The sequence below is a fragment of the Otolemur garnettii genome, unplaced genomic scaffold (assembly GCF_000181295.1).
Source record: "Otolemur garnettii isolate 467f Iridium unplaced genomic scaffold, OtoGar3 scaffold00023, whole genome shotgun sequence".
Taxonomy (NCBI): domain Eukaryota; kingdom Metazoa; phylum Chordata; class Mammalia; order Primates; family Galagidae; genus Otolemur; species Otolemur garnettii.
The window spans coordinates 11,900,320-11,919,089 of record NW_003852418.1 but is presented as its reverse complement, the minus strand read 5'-3'; the positions used below and the strand labels follow the sequence as shown (position 1 = coordinate 11,919,089).

The following is an 18,770-nucleotide window of genomic DNA, read 5'->3' as shown; positions in this document are numbered from 1 at the left end:
TTCTTTTTAAAAAACACTGTGCGAACCAAGCAAAGTATGACTGTAGGTGGCCAATTTGTGACATCTAGGTAAGAGGTTAGGAAATTGGGCAAAAGTCAAAAACTATAAACTACCTCTTCCTACATCCTAACAGATCAAGGTGAGGTGTAGCACAATCCCTTGTCCCTCTCTGGAAGCTGAAGCGAATGACTACACTGCCATAATGGTATTATGAAGCTGGACGCAAGGCACGGGAGACCTGGCAGGGACGAACACTGAGGCTCTGAGACCTAAGTGTCCTCACAAAATATTTCCTGCTATTATAGACCAACTGATGGTACGTGAATGTTAGCTACAGTGGGCCCTGATCAAGGGCAGCCTGAGAAGCAGGCTGTACGTTTCTCTCTCAAATAGGAGATTCTGGTCCAATTACAAACCCCAACGTTCCTCTTCAGACCTAAGAATTTCAAAAGGAACTGCATTTACCCCATGTGGCATTCAGTAATTTTATAATATAATCTGATTTATGGCCTCACAGGGCATTTTATTATTTTTAAGGACATCAACAATACATTTTTCAAGGTTTAATTCGACTTAATACGAAATATGAAAGTTCTGTCCCACTTTTAGATAAGAGGGAGCATCCAGCCTGAGGAGGACACGAAGCCCCAATTTTTTTCAGAAAGGTTGCTCCATCCGCCATGCTCCTCATGTGAGTATTTTAATTGTAGAAAGTCAGATCCAAGTCGTGCTAAAAGGCTGCCTGCTCTAATCATTACATTTTATAGTGCTGTATATAACTCTCAAGGTCCCACGATAGTCAAAGGCAGACTCAGAACCCAAACCCAGGTTCCCTGAGTCCTTTTTTTCCATTACTTCATATGTCCCTGGGGTATGTACGTTCAGGGTGGTTGGTGAAGGGCAACAGGGCAGCCTGAGACTGCAGCTTTGAAAAATAACTGTTCTGTGTGAAACTAACCGGTGTTTTGGACACAGACACTGCCCCTGCCCTTGGGAGCAAAACGCTCTATCAACCAAAGGGACAGGCTGGGGAAAGTTTCCTATACACGGCCCAGCAAAGCCTTGCTTTCATACCTTGCAAAGCTGGTCCTAACTTTTAAAAAATCCTCTGATATCAACAATGCCTTTTTAATTACTGGTTTGGAACGAGACTTCTAAACCTCTATGAGAGAATCTAATTTACCTGCTGAGAAAGTGGGAATCACTAAGCAAAAGCATCAATGATTTAAAAATAATGTTACTACTATTACACTTCCAAAGCCCCAGAAATTATTTTCTGAAACGTAGCCAAGTATAGAGCATAGATTGTGTCCTACATTCAAAATGTGTCTTTCTAGAAAGCATGTTTTAATGGCAAAGGACATGAAGCAAGCTGTGAAAGGGAGACTAAAATTAGCTCAAACCACAAATAACCTAACATACTTATCACTTCCTTATGATCAACCTACAAAAATCAACCATTAAAGGCATTTATAAAACTGAAGGTCTGATGCCAACTGAATCCTTTAACTTCAGCTATACCCTTTCTTCCTTCTAAAATATACCTGGCATGCACACATTACCAAAGGATGACATTTTATTAATTTGAAGGCAAGTACAAGGGAGACCATTAGAGCTCGATTTTTGCCTTGCAAATAAAACAGCACGTACCAGGCAGTTCTTAAGTGGTTACACGGGTAACCACCTCCTCAAACTGAAGATAGGAAATTTTAGATGAAGGCCCACACCCATCTCCAGCTGCAGCTCACGCCGACGACTAGGGACATACCAGCCTTCGACTTCAAACCAAAGTATGCCTCCATCTTCTAAAGCCATTTTATTTCCTACTTTCAAAAGCAACATCTTCCAAGTCTGTTGGGAAACACAAAAGTCTGTCGTCATCAAGTGGTGGGACAAGTTGCAAAAGGTGGCTTAGTGGACAAACAGGCATTCATGAGTGAAAAAGGCCTGAGGTTTGTTAAACTTCAATTATTTTTTCAGTGATTCTCTCTGCATAATCCCTATGTTTTGCTAAGTTTTGAGACAAGTTTTCTGAGGCAAATTCAAGATCATAGAGGATGAAAACAAGTGGTTAAGGATGAGTGTAGAACCGACTAAGTGCCACGGTGTATGCTTCAATCTTATTACTCAAACTTTCAAAAGCATTCTCATTAGCAGGCAGAAGAGTAAGGGAAAGAAGCAGCTGTGAGTAGTGATTAGTGGGAGATGTGGCAGAAACAGACGGAAGAAAATACTACTAACAGCACTAATATTCCTAGGACTTGATTAAGAAAAACCGTCAGTAAGACACTAAAGATATTTAAACTGCTTGGCAATGGTTGTCTGCTAGGTACATAAAGGGGCCATTAAAACCCAGCAACAGGAGGGTGTGGATTCTCAAGGAATGTTCAGGAGATGTGGACCAGCTGATCCTTAAGTGTGGCTAAACCAGCTGGCATGCTGGGGACTACTCAAAAAATATGCCTTTGAGCCTGTCACCCTAATGTGGTTTAATGCAACTTTTTTTTTTTGGAGACAGAGTCTCACTTTCTTGCCCTCAGTAGAGTACTGTAGTATACAGTATACAGCTCACAGCAACCTCAAACTCTTGCACTCAAGTGATTCGCTTGCCTTAGCCTTCCAAGTCGCTGGGGCTACAGGCACCCGCTACAATGCCTGGCTATTTTTAGAGACAGGGGTCACACTCTTGCTCAGGCTGGTCTTGAACCCCCAAACTCAGGCAATCTACTTGCCTCTTGGAGTGCTAGGATTACAGGCGTGAGCCACTGTACCCGGCCCATTAATGCGACTTCTTGATCCCAGCACCATCTGCTTCACCCCACCTTCGGGGATGATACTAAAGACTCTGGCAACAGGGAATGTCCGGGGAGTAGAGAATAATGATGCTGCTCTTCATTCAAAGGTGTTATTAAAATACCGTTCAAATCAGGGTAAAAACAACAAAGCAAACGGTGATGCCCAAACCCGTAGACAATATACCCGGCCCCTCCAAAAAAAGACCACTGGATACTTTCCTAGAGGTGCCTTCTCTCTGTGCAAAACTTAGCCACACAAATATTTATGACCCAGTAAAGGCACATTTTGCCTTTATCCTGACAAAAGAAGCATAAGCCCTGACTATCTGAACAGCGAAGCAGTAGCATCCCCCAAAAGGATAAATATAAAAGCGACAAATGTTTGGCCATCAAAGGAATTTAAAGCTAATTTACCCTATTATGCTAAATGCAAGTCTGTTTATGTGTTCTTTTGAATGTCATTATATTCGGAAGTGATTTCATCCGCAGACATTTTTTAAGTAACCCATCTTCTTTTTTTTTTTCTTTGAGACAGACTCTCACTCTGCTGCCCTGGGTAAAGTGCCATGATGTCATAGCTCACAGAGACATCAAACTCGTGGGCTTAACCGATCCTCTTGCCTCAGTTTTTCTATTTTTAGTGAAGACTGGTCTTGTTCTTGCTCAGGCTGGTCTTGAATGCCTCAGCAGAAGGGATTCACCTGCCTTGGCCTCTCAGGATGCGAGGATTAGAGGCATGAGCCACTGCACCCAGCCTGAGTAACTCATGTTTTTAAGAGAACTCCAATTATTTGAAATAATTATTTGATGCTGACACTCCTATGAGCAATTTGCAATAATGTACAATCCTCCAAGTAACCAGCACCCATGAGAATAAAAATTAGCTAAGCTGGCCAGCTGCAGTGACTCACACCTATAATCCTAGCACTGTAGGAGGGCGAGCCAGGTGGATCCCTTGAGCTCTGGAGTTCAAGACCAGCCTGAGCAAGAGCGAGACCCTGTCTCTGCTAAAAACAGAAAAACTAGCCCAGTGTTGTGGGCACCTATAGTCCCAGCTACTCAAGAGACTGGAGCAAGAGGAGCTCTTGAGCCCAAGAATTTGAGGTTGCTGTGAGCTAGGCTGATACCACAGCACTCTACCCAGGATGATAGAGTGAGACTCTAGCTCAAAAAAAAAAAAAAAAAATCAGCTATTTGCTGGAATTCAGTGTGGCAGTTTCTAAATAGGATTCTTCAAAAGGAAGAATGCCAATACAAAATCCATTAAGAAAAAAAAAATAAAGTCAGGAGAAAACTGTTTTATAACAAAGGTAAGGAAAGACTTTTCCTTCTCTAATCACTAATACATTTATTTTCAACATACAATTTTGAAAGCCTAGTTTTGCTATGCTCATCTTATCTTTGTTGCTCACCCACAAAAGCCACAAACACAGCCAAGGCTTTTCCTTCTTCAGCTGTAAAAGAAAAACATGCCTCAGTGTCTAGGAAGAAACCTCTAAAGTAAAAGACCTCAGGCCACTTGCACCTAAAAGTTTATCCCAACAAGTGGGTTAATCCTTAAGAAGGATTTAGAATTTCCCCGCACGGTACTAGATTAGGAGCAGTAAGGAACATGTGCATTTCCCAGAGCAAATATACACCGTTAAGTGTCACTTTGCCCTGGGTACTGAGTCATTATTACACAGCTGACTTCTTGAAGCACTAAGTCTATCTAATTACCACGGGGTAATCCAGAAAACTTTACTGCCTTGGTAGAATCGTAAGCATTCGGACCTGTAAACTGAACCATGTCACAAATTTTTTAAAGAAAAAAAGAGGACTGAAATTATTTATCAGTAGTTAGTATTATTTTATCTCCAGTGTGACTTACTCATACACAAGTCCAGAGATCAGCAGATTTGGGAGCTAGATTTTTCTTCAGCTTTTTTTGGGGGGGGGGGGGGGGGGAAGGGGGGAATCTTCCATGTGAAAGGGTCTTGTTTCCAGTTTTCAGACATTCAAAATTTACAAGCTGTCAGCAAGATAACTTGCGGTTATGTCAAACTGCCTCGAAAAAGGAGAGGGCAGCAGCTAATAAAATTTGAAGACCACGTCTACATCAAGTAAAGCATTATCTCTAAAATGCTGGAGACTTAGGTACTTTCTTCTCAAACATAGCAGATGTGTAAACAATCATATTATTCAAACAAAGCTTAGGCCAGATGTAAGTTTCTTTCTAAAATTACAGCATAAAGGGCAGCTACTCTTAGTGTACCTAGCTGGGGCCGAATCTTTCGTAAATTCTCAAGAATCAGTTCCTCTATCTTTTACAGGAAAAACCACCCAATTGCTACTTACAGAAAAGTTGCAAGCGTAACTTGTGTGACAAGGCCCCTCATTTTCCCACATTACTAAATCAAATGAACTCCATTTATGTGAAATGTTTAATGCCTCTTGAGAAAAAAGACCCAGTTCTTTTGAGTTGTTAACGATACTCACAAACCTCCTGTAAATTTTTTTAGTCTAACTGTATCCACCTACACCTTACAAAACCCAGTAACCACTGCAGTATTTACAAGGATTACTTCAGGAACCTTCAATTCTCTTGGTAAGTACACTAAGGACTTTTATTAACTTGGAATTAATGATCAGTTAGTCTAGGATACTTTTACAGAGGAAGAAACCAAGCCCCAAAAAAGTGAGGAACCCATGCAGCTCCAGTAGTGTGGCAGCTGAGGCTACGACTCATACCCAGGCACTAAGGACACGAGGAAAAACAGAGATCAGACTACTCTCTTGGTCTTAAGGGTGGCTTGCCTTTGCCATTTATCATATGAAAAAAAAAAGGGCGGCGCCTGTGGTTCAAAGGAGTAGGGCACTGACATATACCAGAGGTGGCAGGTTCAAACCCAGCCCCAGCCAAAACTGTAAAACAAAGAAAAAAGGAAGGCTTTGTAAGTTGTGATTTTATGAAGAACCGCAATACATATCCCAAAATTTAAAAAAAATTATGAACCAACCACAAAGCCCCCCTAGAAGGCTTGTAAGAACTAGTCAAGAGTAATGAAGACAGTGATTCAATAGCTCTTAGAGAGACACACACACTACCTCCATTGGCCATTAAGTTCACCTTCGGCCAAGTACAAATTTATTGTTAAAGTTAAAGCTTCTGTGAAACAAAGTGTTGGTATCAACTTCTAAACTGGATAAGAATTCGAGCCTTTCTTCCAAAGCCACTACAGTAGGCAACACTAAATTACCTATGAAGTAAATGACTTCAAAATCTGGTGGTCTTTTCCCAGAGTGGCTTCTGCCATTGGTACTAAAGTGGGCTCATCTATTTGCTTCTATCCTTCCCCCTTCTCACTAAAATGGGATTTGAGAACCTATTTTGTGTATCTTTATTATGTCAGGCTCGCCAAGTGCTGACAACCAATTCAACCCCAACATTTGGTAGGCACCTACTTCGTGCCAGATGCAGAGGATTCCAAGCTGAATGAACAAGCTAGAACAGGTGAGCTCAGCAAGCTCGGGCTCTACAGACCCAGGATATAAAGAGGCAGCTGCAACGAGCAGGGCTTTGCAGGAGATAGGTGTCAGGTTATGTGGAAACACAGAGGTGACAGAGCAAAATTCTAGTGTGAGGAAGGTGTGAGTGAGAATTCAAGGGATGAGTATCTTGGACAAAGTGCTGAGCCATGGTACGGTGGGGAGAAAGATAAGGGTGAGTTTGGAGAATGCCGCCCCTTCTGATGTGGCTTACAATGGGAGGGGATGACTGGAACTTGGTTGCCAGGTTAAGCAGTTTGGGCCTTACAGGTATTATGAAAGCATCAGAAGTTACACAGAGCAGTGACAGGTTCGGCTCTGGTTTTAGAGCAATGACTCTCGTGATAATGTGAAGAATATACATGGTGCAGAAGAGAGGAACGTGGAGGAACTGCAGAGTGACCATGTTAACAGGTAACTAGTTTCACCCATTTTTATAGTGTGAAGCTAGAAACAACTGCAGACCTACAAGGCACAACAAGAACCTAGACCGGGGGGTGGGGAGGTGGTGGTGGTGGAAAGGATGCCGTGGTGACTCACCAACAAAATGTGACAGAGCGAATCAGAGAATCGCGGACTCCTGCGAGTCCCCCAGCTTTCCTACATGCCCAAGATGAGGACATGGAGTAGCTGGTGCCCAACTACATCGTCTGGGAAACAAGGACCCAGCTAGAGTTCCAATTTTCCGGAACACAGGCAACATAAAGGAACAGGCACAGCCCATGTGCCAGTATTAGCTGTTACCAGGAACACTGTAGAAAGGGAATCCCATTTTGTGCAAAATCTACAGGGGCTCAGGTAGGCTTTAGGGAAAGGGCTTGCTAGCAAAAGCACAGCATAGAACAAAAATTCCCAGAAGGATTCTGCAACCGAAAAGATCAGAAAACAGACAATTTGCTTTAAAAAAGAAAAGAACAAAAGGGAAGAAGGCCAAAAGGCAGTTATTTTCACAGTGTATTGCTGAAAAACCTCCACAGGAAATTTCTTATTCCCTTCTATCATGAAATTCAGCATACATTCAATTACATCATTCAATACCAGGTATTTTAATAGGTTTTGAGGAGCAATTCATGCTAAAATGCCAAGGATCCCAAGGGTAGATAACAGGCAGCTAAAAACCATTTGCATTCCATTATCCCCCAGCTGACTTTTCAGAACCATCTGACATGGTTTGCTTACTTGCAAAAGCACCAAAGTATCCCTATAAATACACCAAGGATGTCAAATAATGATAGCAAAAAAGTACTTCTCTCCACTATTTCTACTTGTGCTCCCAGTTAATTTAATAGCAGTCCAGACAATTACAAAGGTCTCTACACCATTTCCAAAGTGCTGATCAGACACCTAAATTTAGTTCACTCAAACCAGGGCTAAACAAGAACATTTAGATCTAACTGGTCACTCAAGATGACAAGAACTTCCCAGTCTCTCCAGGTCATTTCCATTTGTCTCACTTTTTTTTTTAAGTGAAGTGAGTCATAGCGTATAGATCTTTCTCCTCTGCACAAAATAGTGCCCCCCCACACCCACCCCGGAAGAGAATGGTATTTAGATCAATATTATTGGGAAGTTTTTTTTTTTTTTTCTTTTTAGAGACAGTTTCACTGTGCTGCCCTTAATAGAGTGTCGTGGCATCACAGTTCACAGCAACCTCCAACTCCTGGGCTTAGGCCATTGTCTTGCCTCAGCCTCCTGAGTAGCTAGGACTACAGGCGCCTGCCACAACGCCTGGTTATTTTTTTGTTGCAGTTTGGCCGGGGCCAGTTTCAAACCCACCACCCTCGGTACATGGGGCTGGTGCCCTACTCACTGAGCCACAGGTGCCGCCCGATATTATTGGCAAGTTTTAATATTCAGCTTTTTGCAATATAAAAATATAAACTGTACATACCAGTAAGGAGTTTTCAGTGAACTGTTGTAACAAGGTTTTAACCTAGTCAGGCATTAGATGGTATTTCATAATGAAAACAGCTATAAAAAACAAATATCAATCGGAAAAGTGGCCCACTTTACAAAGCCTGCCTCTAACATGTAATCAATCTTGCCTTCAAGTCATGACCTACTCTTGCAATCTCCTTTATCTGAACTGATCAAATCATTCACACTAAAGTGTAGTAAAGATGTCAGAGAATCAAAGAATTTAGAGTTGAGGCAAAAAAGCCAAACACCTGACCCAAACCCTCTGAAACTACAGCACATCAGCTATTCTTTTCATGCATTCACGCCTCTCCCCTGGTACTCTAGCTTGCTAAAACCAAGCCTTTTCCTTATCTGGACTCTCTCCCCTCTTTTACATAGCTAGACCAACTCAATATGGGGCTCACCAAGTATTACTTCCACTTTTCAAACCTGATGATTAAAATCGTTTAATTATAACTGGGACAAAAAGCATTCAAGTATGACAATATACTGCCTGTGTTTTCACCAAAATGCTGTTTAGTAGTTGAAACTTACACTATTTAATGTCACTTAATATAGTGACCAAAATGTAAAAAAAAAAACAAATTGATTAAATGCTAGGAAACAATGCGTAAAGCCATCCACATAGGCTAGCAAAGCTTTATTTAGTTTATAGCTTTAAAAATGAAAAATAGGGTTATGCTCACTTATCAAACTGAGCTAGCATAGAATCTTGGCTTAAAACATTTCTAAGCTGCCACTGTCCTCAGCACTCAAGAGTCCATCTTGCCCTTTGTTCTTTCCCAATTGTTTTCAAGTTCTTGCATCTTTTTGTTCTAATCAGATCAGAAAAGAAGTTAGAATGGTGAGAAATGACTATACTGCTTTGTTAAAACAAAGTTTTAAGCAGAAGTTACATATTATTTTTCTAATCACCAAAGACCAGGCAAGCTCAAATATGACAGGCTCACACCTATAATCTCAGCACTTTGGGAGGTCAGCTGGAGGATTATTTAAGGCCAGGAATTCAAGACTGGCCTGGGAAACACAGTGAGACCCTATTTTTACAGATAATGGAAAAATTATCCAGGTGTGGTGGCCTGCCTGTGATCCCAGCTACTTAAGAAGCTGAGGTGGATCAGTTGGGCCCAGTAGTTCAAGGTTTCAGTGAGCTGCATGTATGTTAGCACCAATGCACTCTAGCCTGGGCAACAGAGTGAGACCCCATCTCAAACACAAAACAAAACAAAAATATGACTTTGTATAAGGCTGCCCTCCTTTTGACATGCTATGAAATTAATTTTTCAAATATGCCATTTTTAATGTGTTTACTTCTTTGAGTCCTTGAAAAACACTGGTCTGGTAAACTGACACATTTTGGAAAATCAGACACTTTATAGACTCATTTGAACTCTTCATTTCTAAAAATGCCATAATTGTATGATAAAGGGCCTTTTTTAAACTTACAAAGGAAAAGAGCTTCTGACTTTGATTTTAGAAAAGAAAAAATATTATCTGCATGGTAGACATTAGAAAAACTCAGTGTCAATTCAAAAGAAACCACCTTAAGGAATGTGACAATCCATTCAAAAGCTGGGGAAATCTCAATATCTTGACTAACTTGTAGGGTTTAAAGGTGGTAAAGAAACTTAAGAACAATGAGGGAAATTAACTGAAGACCAACACACTTCACCCTAGTAGCATTTATGATATGCATCTCTTGTTGCCAATTTAGTTTCAGCATAAAAGATTTCCACCCAATGCTTCCACTTGCAATGGTGTATATATCATAATGGACTCCAACACTTCAGACCAACAATTTTCATTTAAAGCCACTTTAGATTCTAATGCACTAAATCTGATACAGAAAATGTATCGGGGCATCCCCAAATATGACATGAATGACATCCCCATGTCATTCAATTACCAGACATGGAATACAAATTTTATATATTGATCAATTACACTTATGTAGATTACAGTGGTTATAAATATTAGTCTACCAGAAACTAATACAGATTACAGCCCAAATAAAAAGAATCCTGTCCAATAAGCTGAATGCAAATCCACATGAAATCAAGGCTTCCAAAAAAAGGGTTTTGTTAGTTAAGCATACCAAAGAAGTGCTTAAAGCTTTTTTCCTTTTTAAGCAGAGTTCAAAATAGATTTTAACATTATAGCTGATGGATCTCATAATTTGGCTTTTGAGCCTGTAAGTTGAAAACTGCTTCTCCCTTTACACAACAAAATCTTTCTATTCTGTACATCGCTTATTTAAGATACAGGGCGAGTGTGGTTTTGGTTAATCCTCACAACCCCCGCAATGACATTTCCCGGTAATCAGGAGTACATATTTTCTTTAGAGGATTCCGCTGCTTGTGAAAGAAAACCTCTTCGTGTTTTTAATATGTTTGACAGATATGTGAGAAACCCTACCTTACTTTTTATTAATGAACCACCATAACCCAAGAGTAGGTGAGAACTGGAAGACAAAAGGTTATCTCAGCCATGACCAAAGAAAAAGATGGTCACTGAGGAAAGATGCTATTTAAGAGAGGGTTAAAATATTAACCTTCCCTATTCCCTGCCTGAAAGGATGTTCTGGCCTCAGTGGAGAGAGTACTGCAGGCCTTTTGGCTGGAAGGCTCTCCAGTCCCCTATTCTCTTGGCTTTCTGTTCCTCCTCATTGAGATCACAGAGCAGATGTCTCTTCCTCAGACAGACCTGCCCTAATCTAAGATAGCCGGCCTCCCATGCAGTCACCCTCTACCCCATTAGGATGTTCTCTGTATGGCCCTTGTCACCAACGGAAATTATTTGCTTTTGTGCTTGAGTACCCTATTCGCCTTAGCTCCACTGAGGACCAGGTCTCCCCTGTCCTGTTTAACAAACACTAACTATCTCCAGTGCTTAGCACGGAATAGGTACGTCAGTTTGCATCCAATAAATGAATGAGCAGAAAGAGGGAAAGGGACTGTCATCCTTGGGACTCGACGTATACTGAGACCAGGGGAAAGGAAATGTGAAGGAAGGAGGGAGGAGTAACCTTTTCCCCCAGGGAGACAAAGGAAGAGAGTCTGAGGTGGTCCAGTCCAGAAAAGGAAGTGGTGGGGGTGTTAAATCAACCCCAAGGGACAAAGAGTGGCTAGCCAGGGGGGCGGGGTCGAGGGGCGAGGGATTCACGGTGAAAGCACGGATGGGCGGCCCCCAGGCTTGAGGGGCTACCGAGCTGGACGATAGGTGGGGGATCGAAAGGAGCTGCGAGTCCCAGGCGAGACGCAGACCCACCCAGGGACAAAGAGAGAGGGGGGCGGCTTGCACCGCGGTGCGATCTAACCCTCAAGCTGTATGGGCGAGGCGGAGGGCGGGACCCGGAGAGAGAATGGGGCCTGGGGGGGCGGTCTAACCAGAAGGTTCACGCGGCCTAAGAGAACCTCCCGCTGCTTTGCGGAGCGCTCCCGCACCTGGTAAATGGCCGCCCAGTTCCCGGCCTTGTCGATCTGCTCGAACTCCTTTTCCATCTCCATGACCGGCCAGGGCGGCTGCCGCGCCTCCTCTTCGGCCCACTGCGCTTTCTGCCGCTACAGGCTGCGTCGCGCTCTTAGCCCGGAGGCCCGCTGCAAGCCTCGATCACCGCCGCTACCGCCGCCCTAGCCGCCGCTGCTTCTTCATGTCAACCCGGCAGCCGGAAGTACGCACCGCGCCTGCCAGGAGCTCCGCCCCTCAGAGAGAGAACCAGTCAGCGAACACTTCCGCGGGGCGGAGCCGGGGGAAGTGTTAGGGGAAGCGGCCTCAGCACCGCGAGAGGTCTGGTTGCGCGCGCGCTCGCCCCTCCCCTCGGGGGCTTCGGGCTCGCGCCCGTTGCCTAGACGACCCCCACAGCCCCGCCCACGGCGCGTGGGCTTGCTAAAGACAAGTCTTGACTTCCAGACTCCGAGTAGCGGCTGGAGGCGAAGTGAGTGACCTTGAATTAGTTCTGCATCTTTTCTGCAGCGCAGGATCGGCGCTGGCCTCAGTGCTCCAAGCTGAGGGCAGCATGCCCCACGTTTCCTGCCTCCCGCCACAGACCAGATATCCGCCTTTTTTCATGAAACTTAAGAGACCTTCAGATTCATCGGACTACTGGGGAATACCGCCTACTCTGGAAAGGTTGTGTCTCTGCCCGAAACTTCTGTTTAAGTGCTGAGTACTGGACTGCTTTTCAGTTTCACAAAGTATCAAGGAAATCCTGCCCACAGTGAACAAAGTGGAGCACGAATTCTGTTGTGAATTATATCAAATAAAAAGCACAGAAGGCCATCCTTTCAGACTAAGCTCCTGCCCTGGGCCCTAACAGACCAGACTAAAAATCAAAACGGAGTCACTCATGCAAAAGTTCCAGTCACTAAGGACCTTGCAAGAAATCGGAATAAACAATTTGATTTTCCAAACTGGCCAGTTCCAGTCAGTATGATAATGAAGTTCCCACTGGCATGGCAATGAAGTTCCCTGTTCTTTTAAGTCATCAGCAAAAAGTAACTTGATGTTAACCAATCCGTTATTTCTCTGTTGATTCTGTTTCCCTCTTCCTGCCTTCCAAGGAAAGCAAATTTGAAGTGACCTATCTCTCTTTATTTTTTGTTTCTCCTTTCTTTAGTCGTTTTCTGTCTATAAAACCAAACTCCTTTGCTCATTGGAACACTCATTCTTGTTTATGAAATGAAGTCTTGCCCAATTCTAGGATCAGAAATAAAGCATATTAAGATCTTTAAATTTATTATAATTTGGTCTTTCACAATTAACAATTGCCTGGAAAGTGAGTTGAAGAATGCGGGTTCCTGGGCCCACCTCCAGAAGAGTCAGATACCCCTGGTCTGGGTGTAAGGTCCAGGAATCTGCATTTAGGGGGAGTCAGGTTGCCTTCCCATGGGCTCTTATTTAAACCATCCACGGCTGGGCCTCGCCCCTTTTTTTTGGAGACAGAATCTCACTTTGTTGCCCTGAGTAGAATGCTGTGGCATCCCAGCTCACAGCAACCTCCAGCTCTTGGGCTTAGGCAATTCTGTTGCCTTAGCCTTCTGAGTAACTGGGACTACAGGCGCCCATCACAACGCCCCGCTATTTTTTTGTTGTTGCAGTTTGGCCAGGGCTGGGTTCGAACCTGCCACCCTTGGTCTATGGGGCTGGTGCTGTACTCACTGAGCCACAGGCACCGAACGGCCTTGCACTTTTATATGGAGATTGTGAACTCCTTGAGGTCAGAGAATCTAGAGGCTTGCCCAGAGCAGTTGCCTGGTACTATCAGCTGAATTCCAGCTCATTCCTTGAGTTCTTGTGGCTGGCATTCCAAGTACACATTCTCATTTAATCTCCACAGGAACTATTGTTCCCATTTTATAGATAAGGAAACCAAGGCACAAAGAAGCAAAATCATTTGTCTAGCTTAACACTGCAGGTTGGTATGGAAACCAGGATTCTAACCTGAGCTCCAAAAGAGTGCTTGCTTTGGAGCCAGGCTTTGTGGGTACGAATTCCAGATCTACTAAATACTAGTTGTGCAATCTTGAAATTATCACTGATCTCTGAGCCTCTGCGCTCGCCTTTGGAAAATGGAGATAATAAAAGTGCCCACCATCTCAGGGGTTAGGTGAAGAGGGAGTACATATCATGGTCTTAGTATAGTGGGTGGCTCATTAAATATTAACCGTCATATACCTTTAAGTAATAGCTAATGGGGAGGTAAAAGAATTCTTATTGAATCTATGTAGCTGCTTTGACTTAACAAAAGATGCTAATTCTGGCAAAAGGGTTGGTAGCTCCACTGGGAAGCTACCTAATTTAAGTCTTAGCTCATTTAAATGAATCTCCAGATTTCATATATACTCCTCCCACCCTTATGTTATTTAAGTTCTAGTTTTTCTGGAACTCACAGCCCTGAGAGCTCCTTGGAACAGAAAACAGAACTACTTCATTCCTAACCCTGTAAGCTAAGTAAGTAAATAAATCAAACGCCCATCTAAAATCCACGTGGCCCTTATGCCTATAAGGGGCTGTAACCCAGGGACTGAAGCAGCCTCTGAATGGGGCCAAAGTCCTGTGTTGACAGAGCCATGCTGCTTCTGAAGTCTCTTGAGAATCATTTCTTGCCCCTTCTATCGTGTGAGGGCTCCAGTCATTCCTCCGCTTTTGGCAGGATCACCCCAGTCTCTCCCTCGCTCTTTACATGGCTTTATCCTTTATGCTTCCTCCTCTTCCGTCTAATCTCTGTCTGACTCATTCTTTTAAGGGCACCTATTGTTGGATTTAGGGCCCACCCTAATCCAAAATGCTTTGTCAATTCCAGGTAATCCAAATGATCTCATCCTGATAGCCTTACCTGTGCAAAGGTAAGAATTACCTGTGCAAAGACCCTTTTCCCAAATAAGGGCACATTCGTGGGTACTGGGACTTGGACATACCTTTTGAGGGGGCTTCACTCAATCCTGTCAGGCAGTATCAGAGGGTGAAACCTTGTCCCAAATATTGATTCTGGATGAAACCACTAATTTTCAGTTATCACCTACTTTGCCCCATGTCCATTCTTCGCATAGCAGCAGCCAGAGAGAGCTTTTAGTTTGGGGATCATGAAACCCTCCTATGCAAAACCCTCCACTAGCTCCTCATCTTACTTAGAATAACACCCAAATAATTCCTAACCCTGGCCTATAAGACCCGTGGGACGTGGCCCCTGCCTACCTCCCAACCTCTCTCCCCTTTGCTTCCTTCACTCCAGTCTCCATCCCCTAACACTGAGCTCATTCCCACCTCAGGACCTTTGCATCACTGCGTCTTGTGCATCTTCTCACCTTTCAGATCTCAGGTCAAATGTCACCTCCCCAGACAGGTCTTCCCTAGGCCTCCCTCCCTAAAATAGCCCCCGCTCACTCTCTAGCACAGACCTCATTTATTTGCATCTTAGCACACCTCTCTGACTTGGTTTTTTTTTTCCCTGGCTTGTTTCTTTCTCTTGGCCTCGCTATTGTATTCTCTGAGTGCCCGACATTGACATTTGGTCGGGAGGAAGGACTTAAGGTGCTGGAGTCCCTTGGAGCTTTGGTGTTGATCTGCAAAGCTTTAGTGCATCTCTGCCAAGGTCTGGCCGAAAACCAGCCACTCCCTAGGATCCCTCAGTGATGCGGTGGTGGTGACTGGAAATCTTTAGCGATGACTGGTTAGAAAATAAACAAACGATCGTGTGTCATGATGACTGAAAACTTTTCCTATCAGGCATGCCCGAAGAATGGTCTCATACTGCGTCTCCTCTGGCCTCTGCATGAATTTAGCTAATGGAGGAAATCAGTTCTACAAATCAATGACCCATTAAATTTTTTAAATGTCCTAAGAGTTGTCAGTGGAGGAGAAGGATGGCTATTGACTAAGCCTCCAGCAGAGCACTGACTCCTGACTGAGCCATGTTCACAAGTTCCTTACTAAAATGGGAGACGGCACAGTTCTGAGAGCCTGAGATCCAGAAAACCCCCAAACTGAGTCTCTAATGAAATGTCACTTCCTCAGAGAGGCTGTCCCTTCTGACCACTCCTAATAAAAGGGCCCTCTCTCACTCTACTCCTTCTCCTTCTTGGCACTTACCAGACATTTGTGCCTTATTTTTTTCCTAGTGTTACCATGTGGTGTTATGGTTATATAACATATATTTGTTTTATGTGTTTATTGTCTGTTTCTGCTGTTAAATGTAACCTTCACGAAGAAAGAGACTTAGTTGATTTGATTCAGTGTGTCTTCCTTGAGCTGTAGGTCATCCCCAGGAGAGCCCACTAGTCCTTGGAAGGTTCCAGAAAGGAGATGACAGGGCTTCTTTTCACCTCCCAGACTCAGAGCTCGAGGGTCCTCAGGATCATTCTGTTCCCTTCACCCACCACTGGGGCCATATATGCAGGCAGGGAGGTGGCCCTCCACTCTGAGATTCACAAGTACTCACTTAGGGAAGTTTGGGCACCTTTCAGGCTGGCTGAAAGCACTGGAAACTGGATGCACAGAGCAACCCATGGTACCTAACAGTGTTACCTCGAATTTTGAATTTCCCAACAGCCAGCTCTGCAAGCCTGGTGTTATCCCCATTTGACAGATGACAAAATAGGCGTATCTGCTCAGGGAAGGTTAGAAGAAGTGAAATCAATGAACACCCAAGTACAAAATGCTCACATGCCAGAGGGTGGTAGAGCATCATGGTCCAGTACTTTAGGAGCTTCTCCATCCTGGGTCTGCTACTCACTCGCTTTGAGGCCTGGAGCAAGTTGCTTAACCTCTTGGTGTCAGTCTGGATACGTTCCAGTGGGAAAAACCCAACTGAAAGTGGCGTTTGCAAAACGGGGAATTTACTGGCTCATGAAACCAGGAAGTCCAAAGAAGGCTTGCTTCAGGCACAGCCAGATCCAGGGGCTCAAACAATGTCACTGTGACTCTGTCTTTTTCCCAGCCCTTTTATCTTTCTCCCTATGTGCCAGCTTTTCTTTGAGGCAGGCTGGCCTCCAGAAGGGACCAGGATAGTCCCAGCAGCCCTAGGCTTGTGGCTAGCAGAGTAACTCCAGCAGAAAGAACTTCTGCTCCTTGGTGGGTTTAGCACAAGTTCTGGCCTTGAGTCTTATTGGTCCAACTGAGCTGCACATGGCATCTCTAAACTGATGTCATATAGATAGTAAGTAGTCAAGTGGGACTTGGATACAGGTGGTCTGGTTTGAGCATCTGTGTTCTTAGCCATGATGCTATGCAATCTCTCTAAGAACTCCCATGAGCTCTAATAACATTAATAATGAGGATAATAATAGTGATAATTGTTACTTAACACTACCACTATGAAGCCTTATAGTATTATGATCCCCTTTGAACTGTGGCACAGAGGGTTTAAGCAACTTGGCTGCAGCCACACAGATAAGTAAATGGTGGAGCCAGGATTTGAACCCTGTTTAGTTCTAATAATACTTCCAATTCCAAAATGTTATTTATTTATTTATTTTTATGAGATAGAGTCTTACTTTGTTGCCCTCGGTAGAGTGCTATGCATCATAGCTCACAGCCACCTCAAACTCTTGAGTTGGAGTGATCCCCTGGCCTCAGCCTCCCAAGTAGCTTGGACTACAGGTGCCCACCACAACACCCAGCTATTTTTAGAGATGAAATCTCTCTCTGGCTCAGGTTGGTCTCAAACTCATAAGCTCAGGCAATCCACCCACCTCAGCCTCCCACATGCTAGGATTACAGGTGTGAGCCATCACACCCAGTCCGCCAGTTCTAAAATATTATATGAAAGTTCTGCACCATTTTGGAACTCACTAGAAGGTTTGCAGCCTAGAATCTCCTTACATCTTCACTGGGCTCTTCCACATTTTATTTTTTCTGAAACAGAGTCACACTCTGTTGCCCTGGGTAGAGTGTTGTGGCATCATAGCTCACTGCAGTCTCAAATTCTTGGGCTTAAATGATTCTCTTGCCTCAGCCTCCTGAGTAGCTGGGACTATTGGTGCCACCACAATGCCTGGCTAGTTTTTCTATTTTAGTAGAGACAAGGTCTCGCTCTCACTCAAGCTGGTCTTATACTCCTGAGTGCAAGCAGTCCACCTCCCTCAGCCTCCCAGAGTGCTGGGATTATAGGTGTGAACCACTGTGCCCAACCACCCATTTGAATCAAGACTTTCCCATCTCTCTACTACCCAGAAAACATTTTAAACTTCATGGCAAGCCATTAAAAATAAAACAAAAATAAATATACAAATATAATCCCAAGCTGCCCATCAAGTAAGTGTGACTTCCCCTGGTGGGAGGAGCAGGCACTCAAGGGGAACTAGAGCAATCACATGTGTTCTGAGAAAGAAGGGTCAGAGGCGTGGGGGAAAGTTCGAGAAGGGAAGTTGGACCCAGAGATGAAAACCAAATCCAGCTCCGCTCTTTTGGCAAAGGAGGGGTTTAAGGAAGGTTTGTAGGTTGCACACACAGTGATTCCACGTGTGGATTTTGGGATCTAGATGACTTAGGCTCATGTGCCCTTGCACAAGTTCCTCATGCTCTCTGATCCTTGGTTTTCCATCTTTAAGGGGTGTGATGATTAAATGAGGTCGTGTGGGTAGAGCATTCTACCTGCTCTCTAGCTCATGGCAAGGACTCCATAAATGTGACTATTGTCATTATATTAATAATTGTGTAGGTTGCAGAGTGGAAAGAGCAGGCTGTCTCCAGAGGTTTCCATAACATATGTTGCCATCTGCCATTTTTCATCTCTGTTTTTTGTCCTGCTGCTGAAGATAAGCAGGGCCAGCTTCATGGGTGTGTGTGCAACCCACGTGATTGCCCATTGGTTTGCTCCATTGTCATTGTCTTGAAATTCTTAATTTTTGACAAGGAGACCTGTATACTCATTTTGGCTTAAGCCTTGAAAATTAAGTAACTAGTTCTGAAGGTAAGGTCTAGAGTCTTCAAATTCTTTTTTTTTTTTTTTTTTGAGACAGAGCCTCAAGCTGTCCCCCTGGGTAGAGTGCCATGCCATCACAGCTCACAGCAACCTCCAACTCCTGGGCT

At 43.8% G+C, this 18,770-nt stretch overlaps 1 protein-coding gene across 1 annotated transcript in view; it reads right to left on the bottom strand.

The window, feature by feature from the left end:
• The window catches only part of PTPN1 (protein tyrosine phosphatase, non-receptor type 1), a 68,449-nt gene extending 56,503 nt beyond the window's left edge, over window positions 1-11,946 (bottom strand). The window contains exon 1 of the mRNA XM_003787694.2: window positions 11,687-11,946. Coding sequence (XP_003787742.1) covers window positions 11,687-11,749 — 63 coding nt within the window. The 5' untranslated portion in view covers window positions 11,750-11,946. The remainder of the gene's footprint in view (window positions 1-11,686) is intronic.
• Between the last annotated feature and the right edge of the window lie 6,824 nt (window positions 11,947-18,770).